Raw genomic sequence first — 14,680 nt, forward strand, 5'->3', positions numbered from 1 at the left:
AAATAAAATCTTAAAAAAAAAGTGGTTGTGGGCGCCTGGGTGGCTCAGTCATTAAGCGTCTGCCTTCGGCTCAGGTCATGATCCCAGGGTCCTGGGATCGAGCCCCGCATCGGGCTCCCTCCTCGAGGGGAAGCCTGCTTCTCCCTCTCCCACTCCCGCTGCTTGTGTTCCTGCTCTCGCTATCTCTCTGTCAAATAAATAAATAGAATCTTAAAAAAAAAAAAAAAAAAAAGAACTTTTGCCTCAAATTTTCAAGACCATGTTATGTTAGAATGAATATTTGTCTCCTAGAACCTGAGGAAATTATTTTTTTTTTTTAAAGATTTTATTTATTTATTTGACAGAGAGAGACATAGCGAGAGCAGGAACACAAGCAGGGGGAATGGGAGAGGGAGAAGCAGGCTTCCTGCGAAGCAGGGAGCCTGATGTGGGGCTCAATCCCAGGACCCTGGGACCATGACCTGAGCCGAAGGCAGACGCTTAACGACTGAGCCACCCAGGCGCCCCGAGGAAATTATTTCTTAAAGGGATCTTCCAGTCTTCATGGACTAGAATATCTGCTCTGTGAAATCCAGAAAAACTGGAATAAACTCCTTTAAGTGTGTGTGCTTTTCTCAAGAATGGAGTCTGTGTTGTTTCTCAGAGTGGTGTTCGCTCTAACTGGAGCTGACTTGTCACTGGCCCAGCGGTTCAGGCAGCCCTGGTGAGCGTTCCCTCGGAGTTCCCAGGGATGCGGCGAGGTCACTCTGAGAAGGTGACCTGGGCTGGCTTTCCGTCGTCTGCCGGAACCCTCCAGCCTCTGATGATGGTGCTTCCTACTGTAGGACTCAGAGTCTTAGTTAGGCTGGGACATTTCACAGCCACTGGGAAGAAAACGAAGGGTAAAATGATAGAAAATGTCAGGGGCTGTCACATGAAGAAGGTACATTTCTGGTACTGTTGTATATGGAGAAGATCGGGTCGTGATAGCAAATGCATTTTTTAGTGCATCTTGGGGAAGTTTAAAAGGTAGTTTTCTAGAGAAGGGTTAGGGGAACGCTGGGTAAAAAAAAGAAAAGTTAGGGGCACCTGGGTGGCTTAGTCGGTTGAGTGTCCAACTCTTGGTCTCGGCTCAGGTCTGGATCTCAGGGTTGTGGCTTCCAGCCCTGCATTGGACTCCATGCTGGGGGTGCAGCCTACTTAAAAAAAAAAGCCAGCTTATCTAATGGAGGTGATTTACCTGTGGCTGTAGACATCATTGTCTGTTGTTTCTACCCTGTTGTTGTCTTCCATGATTTTTATGAAATATTTGGGGAAAGTAACTGGTCTCTGAATGCAGTAAAGTCTCAGTGTCACAGAAAGAGAGTTGTGGGTCCTGCGCTTTCAAGCAGAGCTGTTGTTCCAGGTCCATGCTGTCCAGTAGAAATGTAGTCTGAGCCACAAAATGCAGCATTACTTTCTCGTAGCCCACGTGAGATCAATTAAAATAGTATATTTTATTTATCAAGTAACGAGTTCAATGTGTAATCAATATAAAGTATTGTTAAGGAGATATTCTACCTTTTCGTATAAAGTCTGGCGTGTATTTTATACATATAGTCCACCTCAGTCTGGCTTAGTCACGTTTCAGGTGCTTAGTGGTCACCGTATCACGGTGCGGTTCTAACTCAACGCGGGCCCCTGCCGAGTCTAGAAGCATCCTGTGCTGCCCCTTCCGTCCGGCCACACCGGTGCCTTTTGCTTTTGCTTTTGCCCAGAAGGAAACAGGAGCCAACAGTTTGCAGCTCCCGTGAAGCCCCAGGCGGGCTCTGAGGCACCTTCTCTGGTGGACCCCGACCGTTCGGCAGCCCGCGGTGGCGTGTGCCTGCTTTACCGCCGATGACATGGGGCCCGGACGGGCTGACCTGTGTAAGGCACCCCTACGTGGGGTGTGGCGGGTTGGAGCCAGGATTTAACCCCGGGCTTTCCGGACGCGAGTGCTTGTGTTCCCCTCTGACCGCATGGCTTTGCCCAGCATGTTCAGAAGGGTCCTCTGAGGGAGCTGTTGTCCCAAGCCCCTGTTCCTGTAGGTGAGGAGGTGCAGCCTCAGAGGGGGACGTGTCTCGTGGTGAGAACTGTGACCGGGAGCTCAGTGACTCTGTTGTCAGGATGAGAGCTCATGAAAACATAGTCAGAAGCGTGTAAAGCAGAGAGCAGAGTCTCCATAACCCAGTCCCTAGAGCCGAGCGCTCAGTTGGGGTATATCCTTCTAGATTTTTTTCTCTGTACGTGTCTAGTCTGTCCCCTCCCCCTCCAGAAATGGCACAAAAGTGCTCACGTTGTTTTGCAAGTACCACCCCCTCCCCACTTCAGGGAGTCGTGGAAGTGGTTCCGGTCAGGGGCGGGGGTCCAGTGAGGGGGCTGAGGCCACGAGACTCGGGCTCACCGGGGGCCTGAAGTGTCCCCACTATCAGGGCTGAAGATGGCCGGGGCTCGGCTGACAGTGCCCTCGTATCCCTGGCCAGCCTCATCTGACCTCAGGCTGCCTTTTCTCGCGTTTCCATGGCAAGTGCTCCTTCAGCGAGCTTTTCTCTGTGAGCAGGATGCTCTCTTCCTTTGCTGAAGCTGAGGGAGAATGGGGGCCAGAGCTGTCCCCATTTCCAAAATGGGCTTCTGGTTTCTTCCATGGCATCCTTGTCCTTTTGTGGTCTCTGGAGTCTGTTTATTTTTGGTGAGATAAAGCTTTCTTAGTAACTTTTCCCTCCTTTCTTGTAGTTCCCAGTGACCTGACTGTAGAGGAGCGTCAGGAACTGGAGAACATCCGGCGGAGAAAGCAGGAACTACTGGCCGACATTCAGGTAGGAGGTCACAGCGGTGACGCGTGCGGTGTGACAGGTGTCCTGTTCTACAAAGAGTCTCCTCGTGACATCTTCTGAGTTGACCCCAGCCCAGCTCTGAGCAGGGTGTAGTTCCTGACAGTCACCTTGGTTTCACCAGTGGGAAGAGGGAAGCTGAGGTTAGCTGGTTTGTGAAGCCCACACCCAGCTGGTCACTTGTCAGAACGAGGTGGCCCTAGGCCCGCTGACTCCCAAGCGGGCTTCTCACTGCCGAGTGGGGCATGGGTGAGGGCTCAGGTGCTTGGAACGCGGACTTCGGGTTAAGCTAGACCCACGTCCGGTCCTGGCTCTGCCTCTTCCCAGAGGAGCGATCTCAGATAAAAGGATTCTTTGAACTTCAGCTTCTTTAGCTGTGAGATAAGAATGAAAGCACCTGTTGATAGGTTGCTGTCAGGGTTAAATGAGGCCCTGTTCCTACGAGATGCTTCACCAGCGAACGCTGTTTCATCAGTGTTTCTAAAGATCCTTTGCGGTACTGCGAAGCCTTGTAGGACATAAGTCATAGAAGCCATTGGTTAGATTATTTTACCCTTGGGGCAGCAGATGTTATTCTTGTAGAATTCTTTGTAAAACATTTGGGAGCTTGGGGGTGGGGAGGGGAGGGAGGGGACATACCCTGGAATCCCAAAGCTGCAGAGTGTGGAAAGACTTGCTCCAGTGTTGGCTTCAGTATGATTTGATCATTTGCACTAATTCTTAGATTCCTATTTCACTGGTAAATGCTAGGAAATCTTAGCAGTTCTTCACTCAAACCCCCTTCACCGGGACTGTCCATTCGGAGGGTCTGCCACACCTGTGCGGTGGGGGGAGGCAGGAGCTTGGGTTGGATGTTCCCGATGCCCGCCGCTGGGGGGCAGCGTTGGCCCAGCCCAAGCGCCTCTGGCCTGGCGGGCTGGGTGTGTGGGTCATTCATCCCAACTCCTCAAGCACACTCGCTTCGCAGGCTGCCGAGATGCTCTGACCGACCGATCGAGGCAGCCACCTTTCAGTGGGAAAATACGTATTTTACATAGTGTCTGTGATTATAAGCTTCCCTAGACAGTAAACTCCTTGACGTCAGGAGCTGTCTTTTTCACCTGTGGATTCCCTGGAATGTGTACTATCTGGTAGGAGCCCAATAAATATTTGTCGAATAAATGAATTTTCCAAACGTTAAAGATTTTTTTTTTCTGACTTATCTTATTTCATTTGATTTTGGTTTACTTTATCTTGTTTTTTGATGGAGGGAGTTATGGGAGCTGTTAGAGGGGCTCCTCTCCCTTGCTTCGGCCCCTCCTGGTAATTCTGGACTGTCTGTTTTGTAGAGGCTCAAGGATGAGATAGCAGAGGTAGCTAATGAAATTGAAAACCTCGGGTCCACAGAGGAAAGGTGAGTCCGTCCAGCCGGCTGCTGGGTGGTGCGGCTGCGACCTCGCCGAGCACCGGCCTGTGCTTGTGGCCTGTGAACAGAGGGAGCACTTTCTGTCCTCGGTCCCTAGCAAGCACACACGTCACCATGTTTTCTGTCCTCCCCCCTTCAGTGCAGGGGCTCCAGCAGGTGAGGGCCTCTCACGTTATTGCAGATGTTGAACCAGAGAACTCCGAAGGCCCCCCAAACCTGAAACAGCCCTGAAATGACTGTGCGAACTGGTGTTTCTTCCCTCTGCCATCCACTGTGTTTGCGTTGTAGTTTGTGCTTTTCCTTTGTGTCAAGGAAAAGCTTAATGCTGCTCGCACCAGTTTTGAAGGCTGGAGCGCCCAGCTGTGTCTGGGTGCAGCTGGGGCCTCGCTCGTGCCTCCCGTACGCTTGGGAGCAGAGCGCGGACATGGGCATTGTAGGGCAACGTGACGGGGACTGTTCGCAGGGTACCGGCAAGAGGCATCAGCGACCTCCAGAGTTTAGTTTTGAATGGGGTTCCCAGACCGTTTTCTAAGTACTTAATGCACTAACTGGGCTGTTTCTAGCTCACTACATGTCTGTATTTTTCTAAGCCTAAGTCCCCAGTCTGGCTTCCTAAGACCATTTGAGTTTGTTATTTTAAGTGGGTGTGGGCGGTGCCGTTAGAGATTAGTGAAGCCGCGCGGTCTACGGAAAATGGCCAGCTCATCACTTCCAGGCTTTCTGTTGTCAGTTTGGGATTATAGCTTTCTTAACTTTACACTTAAAAAAATTGTAGCTTTAAAGCAGTGGTTACATTGGAGTTTATCAGAATTTAAAACTTCTGCTCTTAAAGATACTATGAAAAGAAACAGGTGAGCCACAGACAAGGAGAAGCATTTGCAGTAGTGTGTCTGAAAAAGGGCTGGTATCCAGAATATCTAGGTGAAGAGCACTTGCAACTCGGTGACAAGAAGACAGCCCAGAACTAAGAGTGGGCCTGGGGCCCGTGGTGTCGGTGAGCCGGCGTCCTTCTCGTCATGTGCCGGCAGCACTTACGACCTTCTCGAGTTGCGTGGCCCCACCTGCAGGCCACTGGCACGCTGGCTGGCGGGCACAGGGAGGGCAGCCTGTCGCTCACGCAGCACACCCTCGCTGGGTGGTAAAAGTGTTCTAAACCCGGTCATGGTGATGGCTGCACAACTTCGTAAGCTTACTAAAAATCGTTCACATGTACCATTAAAATGGGTCTGTTGTGTGATACGTACCTGATACCTGGATAAAGTTTTTTTAAAAAGTCACGTTAAAAGAAAAGCCCTGGGGTAGAAGGAACAAATGGATGTGGGGCTGGGGTTAGGATTTCAGCTGACCTTCCACGCGTAGGCTAAGTATTCCCACGCTCTCCTGATAGTGCTTTCGAGACCCCCTACAAGTCCGTGGGTGCAGGTGGGAATGACATTCGTCTCTGCCAGCCTCCCGACTGCCTGGAGGACTGACATGGCTGTGTTGGTTGCTTTTCAGGAAAAACATGCAGAGGAACAAACAGGTAGCCATGGGCAGGAAAAAGTTTAACATGGACCCTAAAAAGGTGAGCGAGAGGGTGCTGCCGGAGCCCTCGGCTCTAAGATGGGGTGGCTGCGGGCTCAGCTAGAGCCCGGTGCTGTCCGTCACAGCTCCGGCCCTTCCGTAGAGCACACGTCCCATTGTCACGTCCTCAGCCCCGGCTCCCCAGCTGGGACTCCCCTGACCCTGCATGTCCATTGCCAAGTATTTATTAGATACTCCTGTGTGTCTAGATTCCCACATCCGTCCTTCCTCTGCCCTTTCCCCTCCTTCCTAGAGGTTTCCAGGGTGAGTGTCATTGGCATCCTTGTTGTGTCTTCTAGGGGATACAGTTCTTAATAGAGAATGACCTGCTGAAGAATACTTGTGAGGACATTGCCCAGTTCTTGTACAAAGGGGAAGGCCTCAACAAAACCGCCATTGGTGACTACCTGGGGGAGAGGTGAGGCCTAGGGGGACGCCAGTGGCAGAGCGGCTTGGTCAGGAGTGCCAGCATGCTCCCTGTCCCCGAAGAGAGCTCTGTCCTGAAGCGGCTGAGTGCAGGGGAACAGTGGCTGGTGTTACGGAGGCATGGGGACAGAGGGACGTGGGCTTCTTCCTCACTGGGTGTGGAGGCGGCGGGACCGCGGGACTCAGCAGGGAAAGATCCTGGCTGGGGCTGGACGGCTTGGATTCTCAGGCTCGGTGTCTGACTTCCGCTCCCCTCCCCCATCTTTTGTTTTTCCTGCTAGAGACGAGTTTAATATCCAGGTTCTTCATGCATTTGTGGAGTTACATGAGTTCACTGACCTTAACCTTGTCCAGGCGCTACGGTGAGTGCGTTTGGGGAGGGCACCCTGGAAGGTGGGAGAGGCCGGTCTCTGAGGCTGCGTCTGTCCTGTGTGGCGTTTTGGTGAAAGGATATTTTGGGGGCTCTACTGGACATCCTGAAGAGCCTGTGACCGAGAGGGTTGGATGGTTAAAGAGAACAGAATGACACCGCGTCCTGAAGGCAAATTTTGCAAAACTCTTCTTCATGCATTTCATTTGGGAAATTTCACTGGGAAATTGGTGAATGTTTACATTTTGAAATTTTTTCTCATTTTCAGTTTAGAAGGCCCTTTAATCCCCTGCCCTAGAATAAGAAGTCAGTAGCTGTTCACTTCATCTCAGAAGGAGAGTAAATTTTCTTTTTTTACTAAATCTTTTTTTTTTTTTAATTTATTTATTTGAGAGAGAGAGAATGAGAGAGAGCGAGTGAGTACATGGGAGGGGGGAGGGTCCGAGGGAGAAGCAGACTCCCCGCCGAGCAGGGAGCCCGACGTGGGACTCGATCCAGGGACTCCAGGATCGTGACCTGAGCCGAAGGCAGTCGCTTAACCAACTGAGCCACCCAGGCGCCCCTAAATCTTTTTTTTTTAAGATTTATTTATTTGAGAGAGAGAGTGCACACTCATGCACACACACGTGCAAAGGCAGGGGAGGGGCGGTGGGAGCGGCAACGAGAATCCCAAGCAGACTCCACTGAGTATGGTGCCCCAGGTGGGACTCCATCTTGTGACCCATGAGCCAAAACCAAGGTGCCCAGCCGACTGAACCAGCCGGGTGCCCCCATTTTTACTAAATCTTTTGAGACACTGCTCCTCGGTGACCTCGCTGCTGGGGTGTCAACAGCATCAACTTTTGTGTTGCTGTTCGGGTAGGTGAAAGTAAAGCACAGTGAGACCTACTGGCCATGGGTCTCTCTTTGACTTGAAGGGATCAATTGTGAATATTCTGATAGAAAAATTTTCTCCTTTTCTGCCACCTGATCTTGTTTTCCGGAGATGGGAGCTCATTAACCTGAGCACTATTTCTATTTCAGTCTTGTGTATTCATCTGAGGAGGAGAACCATTCTCTTACACAAGAAAATCTTAATTTTTCACGTTTTCTTAAATACCTTACCTTTGACTAAGAGAACCGTAATGTAGAACTGTAAGCTTGCACCTGCTCTCAGAGCTGTGGGAGAAGAAGCCCCATGCCAGTGGGTCCCCTTCTGCCCTTTTGTATTAAAACCCATGGAAGCGTAGCACCCGTTCCCGGAGAAGTGAGCGGTGCCTCCGAGCCCCAGCCCCGTGACACACCTGTCCTCCCCACTTAGGCAGTTCCTGTGGAGCTTCCGGCTGCCGGGGGAGGCCCAGAAGATTGACCGGATGATGGAGGCGTTTGCCCAGCGCTATTGCCAGTGTAATATTGGGGTGTTCCAGTCCACAGGTAGGGCAGCCGCATGCCCCGCTGACAGCCGGCCTTTCACACGAGTCTTTCTGGGCACTAGGTAGTTTCCAAAACAACAGGGCCTTGGTTCATGCCAAGAACATTGAGTTAAATGGTAGCTATGATAGTAAAAAGCTGGGAATGTTCCAGAAGTCCAGGGAGTAGGAATAAGGGGGTGGGAATGTAAGTTGGAGTAGCTGAGACGTAGGCAATGTGCACCTATTAAAAGTCATGTTCTTCGTCTCTGTGGCTCACTTACCTTGTAAGTGGAAGTTTGGTAAGTACAGCTTAGGAAGTGCAGTCGGTAATACTGTAATCATGCTGCGTGGTGACGGGTGGTGAGCACGTTTACGGTGGGGAGCGCGGAGTGACCCACGATGTTCTTGAGTCTACGTGCACGCGCACACACTTGTGTGTCTGCCATACTCCAATTTTATGAAAGAATTTAAAAAATAAAAATTATGTGTTTAAAAAGAGGCTTTATTGACATGGGAAAAATGCTAATAAGGTCAGCAGAAAAGCAGGATTCAAAACTATGTATCTGTTTTGATTCCAATTTTGTTAAGAATATGCATCTGTGAGCTACATTTGTGATGTGCCGCACATTTGTGTAACAAAGCAAAGTAAGTTGTTACCAGGTAGTGGGATTATAGGTATTTTGTATTTTCTTTTTTATACATTGTGTTGTTTTTCAGATTGAGGTGTGGGTGTATGTGGTCTCCTTTTGCAATCTGAAATATAATCAGCCTTAAGTCTTGAACACTTGATGCACTTCTTTGTGCCTTGCTCTTTTTAGTTTGCAGTATATAGCTTTCATTTGGAGGGCATCGAGACCTGTGGATTTGTCTCCTTCTTTTGAGAGCATGGCCTTTCGTCTTGATTTCATCAGACGTTTCTTGGTCCTTCCGGGGGGATGTTTCTGATCCTCTCTCTGCTTTTCTCTTTAGACACTTGTTACGTCCTCTCGTTTGCCATCATCATGTTGAACACCAGCCTGCACAACCCCAATGTCAAAGATAAGCCCACTGTGGAGAGGTTCATCGCCATGAATCGCGGCATCAACGATGGGGGAGACCTGCCCGAGGAGCTGCTTCGGGTGAGCTCGCTCTAAGCCAGGAGCTGGTAGACTCGGGACAGGAGAGAGACATGCTCCACCGAGTGTCTGCTCATAAAACGCATTTAACTATGTGACTTCCACTAAGAAATTGGTAGTGAGGCCCAGCGGGGGAATCAGGAGGGGAAAGTGGCTTCTAAGTCTGAAACTAAAAGCGTGAGTGCAAGTCAGGCTGCTTTCTTTTCTTTCTTAATTATCCATTAGGTGCCTTATTTATTTTGTCTCTGAGAGCTGCCTGAAGGCAGAACTGGTCATGTTCTTCTGTTCCCAGTGCCTGACAAATGCATGGCACATAACCGATGCTTATTGAATGAATGAAGAGAAAGGGGGAGGGAGAAGAGATATTTCTAGAACCAGAGACATGCAGTGTCATCTTTTATCCCAGAATCTGTATGAGAGCATAAAAAACGAACCCTTTAAAATCCCAGAAGATGATGGGAATGACCTCACTCACACTTTCTTCAACCCAGACCGGGAAGGCTGGCTATTGAAACTTGGTAAGTAATGCACTCTGGGTTAGGGCTCCTGGCACAGAAACTGAGAAAGAAAGGATGTGTGCGTGCACTCGCACGTACATGCACTGTGGGAGGGTGGGGGTTGGTTATAGGAGGCACTATGGAGAGACTTTGGTGTGAACTGCTAGTGTTCTGACGAGATCCATCTCCGGAAAGGAAGTGAATGCACAGTCAGTGCCCCCTTGGGATATAGAGATAGTGTTGGGTACAGATTCGCTCTGCATAAATACTGCTCCCATGGGTTTGCGCTCCACATTTTTACTCTGGAATTGATTGGCCAGGTTTTGTTTCAAGGCAGTTCCCGGAGAACCTGGTCCCTTTCCTTTCTCTGCCCTCTTTGTCCCGGGGAGGGTGGCCAGCCGTGTCCATCTCTCTACTTCCCATCACACAGATTTGTATCTGGTGCTCCCGCCTCCCCCACCCCAGTGCATCATCACTTCCTGCTGCATCTGGCTCCCCACAGGCAGAATGCATGGCAAACCTGAGCCTTTGGCTGCAATGCGACCCACAGCGCTCTTACTCATTCTCGGGCAGTGGTCCCCCCCCCCGCCCCCCCCAACCTCCTTTCCAATCCAGATCAGCCACTGTAATGATTTTGTTTATTCAGAAAAAATTTTTAAAAATATTCCTCTTCCCTCGGCCAAAAGTGAGGTTATGTTGCTGAGATTTGTGGTCATGCCTGGAGGTGATAGAGTAACCAAGAGGAAAAGTAGGGTTTTCGTGACATTTGTGCCCGGATGTGATTATTTCATTAATTGTTCCAGAACGCTGAGAGAGCCCCTGGACATAATGAGCACCCTTTTGGCCCTGAGGGGATACATTCCTCTGTTTTCTTCGGCCTTGGCCTTTTGATGCATGGGGTTCCCTCATCTCCAGGAGGTGCTCGTTAGAATGATCCCCCTCTACCATTTCGGTTACTAGGCCTGGTGAAATTAGAAGTCATTCCTCTCTTGGCGATGACTGAAACCTCTGGGAAGTGCTGAAATGGAGTCTGTTTTAATTTCTGATGAGTTCAGGTAGCAGTAGGATTTATATGTCCTTTAAAAAGCATATCCCAAGTCCTCGTGTTTCTATATAATGACTTAATTCATGAATTCTCCTTAAAGCCCCACTTCCCCAATGGGAGTTTTGACTTAGCTCTTGAGTTGGTCAACATTTCTCAGGCCTTTAAGCCAGTAGAATCCTTGAAGTGAAGGGTTCTAAAATTGCTAACCCCAGAGCCAGCCAGCCTGCCCTGTACCTTTCCTGCCAGGTGGATCGAGCTGAAAGCAAAACCACTGGAAATTTAAAAAGTACATCCAAGTTTAGATTTACTTCCCCTCCAGTGAAATTTGTTTAAATGCTAATGCTGAGTGTTAGCTTTGACAGCCCAGATGCTAAAATTAGAACAGTGCAGAGATTATCTTGGCTCTCGTACCAGGATGACATGTAAATTCATGAGGCATCCCATATTTTTAAAAGGAAAAAAAAATTAACAAAGTGTGGGACTTGTTTTTAGGTCATTGCATTACCTTTTCTAAAGCTCCTCCAAACCCCTAACTCTTCATACTGTGTTTTCATCGTAGCCACGTAGGATCACCCCTGTGTACTTACGTGCTGCAGAAGGCAGGCTTCCGGCCATCTGCATTTGTGTGTGTATGTCCGTGCATGCATATAGCCGTAAGAATGTGTATTCTTGTGTGCACACATATGTACGTATGTATTCATGGGAATATGTGTGTGCATTCTTACACACACCTTAAAAACTGACAGCCATCTGCAGAAAGACATTAAATTTTCCCCCCAATTTTCCTCTCTTAGCTCTGGATTCTGGATAGGCCAATAAACATTAGCTTTGTGAGCATGGATCTGCAGCGTATTTGGGGCCAGGTTTTCGGGAGTGCCGCAGAGCCCGCCTTCACCGGCTGGTGTATGGCAGGTGAAACGGGCTCCCCCATTCACATGCCATACAGTGGCGTTCGCCCCGCTTAGTGATTTTATGTTTGGCTTCCCCAGGGCAGATGTGAATGACTAATACATTGCACTTTAAGATTAAGGAGTTTGGTTTAATTTCTTTGTTTTAATTTTCTTTTCTCCCTCATTTGTATGTTTCCATGATTTTGGCTCTCCTTTTCCTTGCCCCAAACTCCAGGAGGTATGTAATCCCCCCAACCTGCTCGCTCGCTCTGCCAAGGCCACTGTACTTGCTGCAGCGTTTTCTTATTTTGTTATTTTGGGTTATTTTGTTTTTTAATTGCTGGTGGTAGTGTTACTGCTGCTTCTAACTTACTGTACAGTCCCTAGGGAACTGGTCAGGCTCAGGGGTCCATGTTTTCCCTTTAGGACCAGTGCGTAGTGCATCAGACAGCCAGGCACCAGGTCGTGGGGTAATTTAAACTTCACTGAATGCGGTAACGCAAGAAAACATACTAAGAGTGGGTTTATAAAAACAGAGGAAGATTGGCCAGGCATGCTCTGTATGTGTGGCATTCAAATTGACCACACCTGTGAATTACAGTAATTTCCGAAGAGGAGGAAGAGAAGGAGGGTCTGACTTCCCAGCGCCACGTGCTTCTAATATGTCCTGATCAGAAAGCACGCCAGGACAAGAAGTAAATGGGACAGCTTGGGACCTTTGCCTTTGCATGAAGCGGGGAAGTGGCATCTTCTAAACTCAAAGGATGCCAAGTTTGGGAGGAAAAAAAAAGACAAAGACCAAAAGCCCGCCCCGGAAGTCCTAGGTATTAGGGGAGGGCGTTACGACCTCAGCTCCGTATGCCATGTTCTGTTTTGTTTTTCTCCCTCCTCTTTTTCAGTGAATATTGCTAAAAACCCAAAATTGGCCTCTTAGTTATGTTGTTGGTATCTCCTGTCCATTTGCTGATTTGGGGGTTGTGTGTTCCTGGAGGAGGAGCTCCTCAGGTGCGTGCTGCTGCGTTCCCTGAGCAGGGAGCTGCACGCCGAGAAGAGCCCCAGTGCCCCCAGTCGTTAGCACGTTCTGGGGACTGGGCGGTGCCAGGGAAGTCGGCGCCTGGCCTTCGCATCGGGGGTGGGAGGCGTCCTGTGAGTTCCACAGGGACTGTCCTAGGTGCGCGCATTGGTCTGTCTGCTTGTTTCATGTCTGTTTCTTTCAACATGGAAATGCTCCCCCCGGACCGCCGTTCTCACGGCAGAGGTCCCTGTAACACAGCCAGTTGTCAGCGGGAGTCATCAAGCTTTCGTAATCAGGGAGGGGATCTTTCCAGCTTTGCTTTCGAGATTTCCTTCCACCTTCTCCTTTTTCGCATCTGACCCCTCCTCCATGACCTCCTAAGCCCTGAGGGCCCCCGGGTGGTCCTGCGGGGGCGGGGGGGAGCGCATGGGAGTCAGCATGGGTTGAGGTGTCCTGTGTCCCAAGCCCTGCGTGGGGATGAAGGCCCAAGAGGTAGAAGAGCTGATTTCTCAAGGCTCTGAAGTGGGGGCGGGGGGGGGGTTCCTTTTTATAACATATTGGCTCCAGTTCTAAATATATTCCTTGTCTCTTTTTCTTCCTCATTTGTTTTGATCCTGCCCAGCCTTTCCCATTTTCTACATGCATGTCATATTTCCATCTGTGGTTTTTTTCTTAATTCATGCCCTAGGGCCTTAGGGACCAGAGGCACATGCTCACATAAACCGGCAAATTGCTGCTGGTGGGGGCCGGTCCTAGCACAGGGCCCCTGCGGGTGGGCAGCGTGTGCGCGCTGGCAGCAAAGTCCTCTGTACCCTGGGTCTGTGCAATTCATGATCGATCACTTAGCCTCCCCGAGACTTCAGGCCTCCACACAGAGCCATAAAAGGGAGTGGAAAGCCCAACCGGCCTCCTGCTCGATGCCGGGACCAGCGCTGGGTGCGCCCTCTCCGTAATGTTACGTGCAGCGCTCCAGCCATGGCGTCCCGTCAGGAGACCCGGGGTGAGCACATGGCAGCACGCCCGTGCTCTCGGCTCAGCTGCCTGTGCTGAGGGACGAGGGAGAAAGCATGACTAACTAAGGTCATACCAGCTCTGCACCCCATGGTGGAGATTGGACAAGTGATAATCCCTGGAGGTTAAGTCTTAGCAAGAAGAGCATATACTGTCGAGGCAGTAAGAAGTGCGTACAGAATGGCATGCATATCATAACACGGGAAGGCCTTTGCATGACTTCTGTGTGGCTCATGTTCGGAAGGCTGCCCCTTGCCCCGATGTAAACAGACGAAGACAGGGTTCGGCTCACGGCCGTGCAGGGGGCAGGAGGAGGCTTCACTGAAACAGCCCACAGCCAAGCCTCCCTCCCCGGTGTCCTTCTGAGCATAGCCTCACGGCCCCAGCGTTGCTGCTTCACCAGGGAGGTGGTGGGGGCCTTTGGGGCTCACAGCCACCACCATCCGTGCTCCTTTGGCCCACGACCCCTCCCCTAGCTCATCGTGTTCAGAGCTCAGGTGAGAAGTCCAGGCTTGGAAAGCCTCCTGAGCGCTTCTTCTGCTCACTGATGGGTTCCTCTCCGATGCAGGAACTCCGTCTTGTCTCATCCAGGACTCTGGGGAAACTTCATTTGTAAGGACACTGGCCCAGGGTCTGAAAGCCAGTATAGAAATTCACTATAATCAGGAAGGTGGGGTAGAGGGGGAAACCACAGGGATTTGGGTTCCACGTTCCGGGAAAACTCTAGATTTGATTGTGAAGGGGTTAACATGTCTGATGAACCCCTGCATATGTATGTGCCCTGGGCTGGGCGCCCTCACAGTGCCCTGGGACCGGGGCTGCCCGTCTCCCCTCTTTTTCTTCCATTGGCCCATTTCCACCACACCAACAGCTGCTGGCACCGCTCCAGCCCAGTCAGATGTGCATTGCGTGTCCTCATTGCCCGGGGTGCCCTCCCCTGCGCCATGCTCTCATCCCACTGTCCTGAGTTCATCTCCAGGTGCCACCTGACTTGCTTGCTCTGCTTGTACCACAGACTTTCACTCTGTGAAAGGTGCTTCTGTTTTGGCTCTGTGTCTTGTTACCGATGTAAACTTTGCCATGGTCTCAATGTTCTCTGGGTGCCCTGCCCCTCGCTTCCT

At 50.4% G+C, this 14,680-nt stretch overlaps 1 protein-coding gene and 1 non-coding gene across 6 annotated transcripts in view; both read left to right on the forward strand.

The window, feature by feature from the left end:
• Positions 1 to 14,680, forward strand: part of CYTH1 (cytohesin 1) — a 79,773-nt gene that overhangs the window by 56,574 nt on the left and 8,519 nt on the right. For 4 of the 5 annotated variants that reach the window (XM_035025875.1, XM_035025874.1, XM_035025876.1 and 1 more), the window contains exons 2-9: positions 2,734 to 2,816; positions 4,160 to 4,224; positions 5,734 to 5,800; positions 6,099 to 6,217; positions 6,507 to 6,587; positions 7,896 to 8,008; positions 8,956 to 9,104; positions 9,508 to 9,620. In XM_035025875.1, the coding sequence (XP_034881766.1) occupies positions 2,734 to 2,816; positions 4,160 to 4,224; positions 5,734 to 5,800; positions 6,099 to 6,217; positions 6,507 to 6,587; positions 7,896 to 8,008; positions 8,956 to 9,104; positions 9,508 to 9,620 (790 nt within the window). Of the gene's footprint in view, positions 1 to 2,733; positions 2,817 to 4,159; positions 4,225 to 5,733; positions 5,801 to 6,098; positions 6,218 to 6,506; positions 6,588 to 7,895; positions 8,009 to 8,955; positions 9,105 to 9,507; positions 9,621 to 14,680 lie in introns of those variants that run through there. The other variant, XM_035025873.1, reaches the window with a different exon arrangement.
• LOC118024464 lies at positions 10,990 to 11,093 on the forward strand. The gene has a single exon (XR_004683113.1). It is a non-coding gene; the product is annotated as a U6 spliceosomal RNA (small nuclear RNA).

Source organism: Mirounga leonina, unplaced genomic scaffold (genome assembly GCF_011800145.1).
Source record: "Mirounga leonina isolate KUSES-001 unplaced genomic scaffold, KU_Mleo_1.0 Mir_197, whole genome shotgun sequence".
NCBI lineage: Eukaryota > Metazoa > Chordata > Mammalia > Carnivora > Phocidae > Mirounga > Mirounga leonina.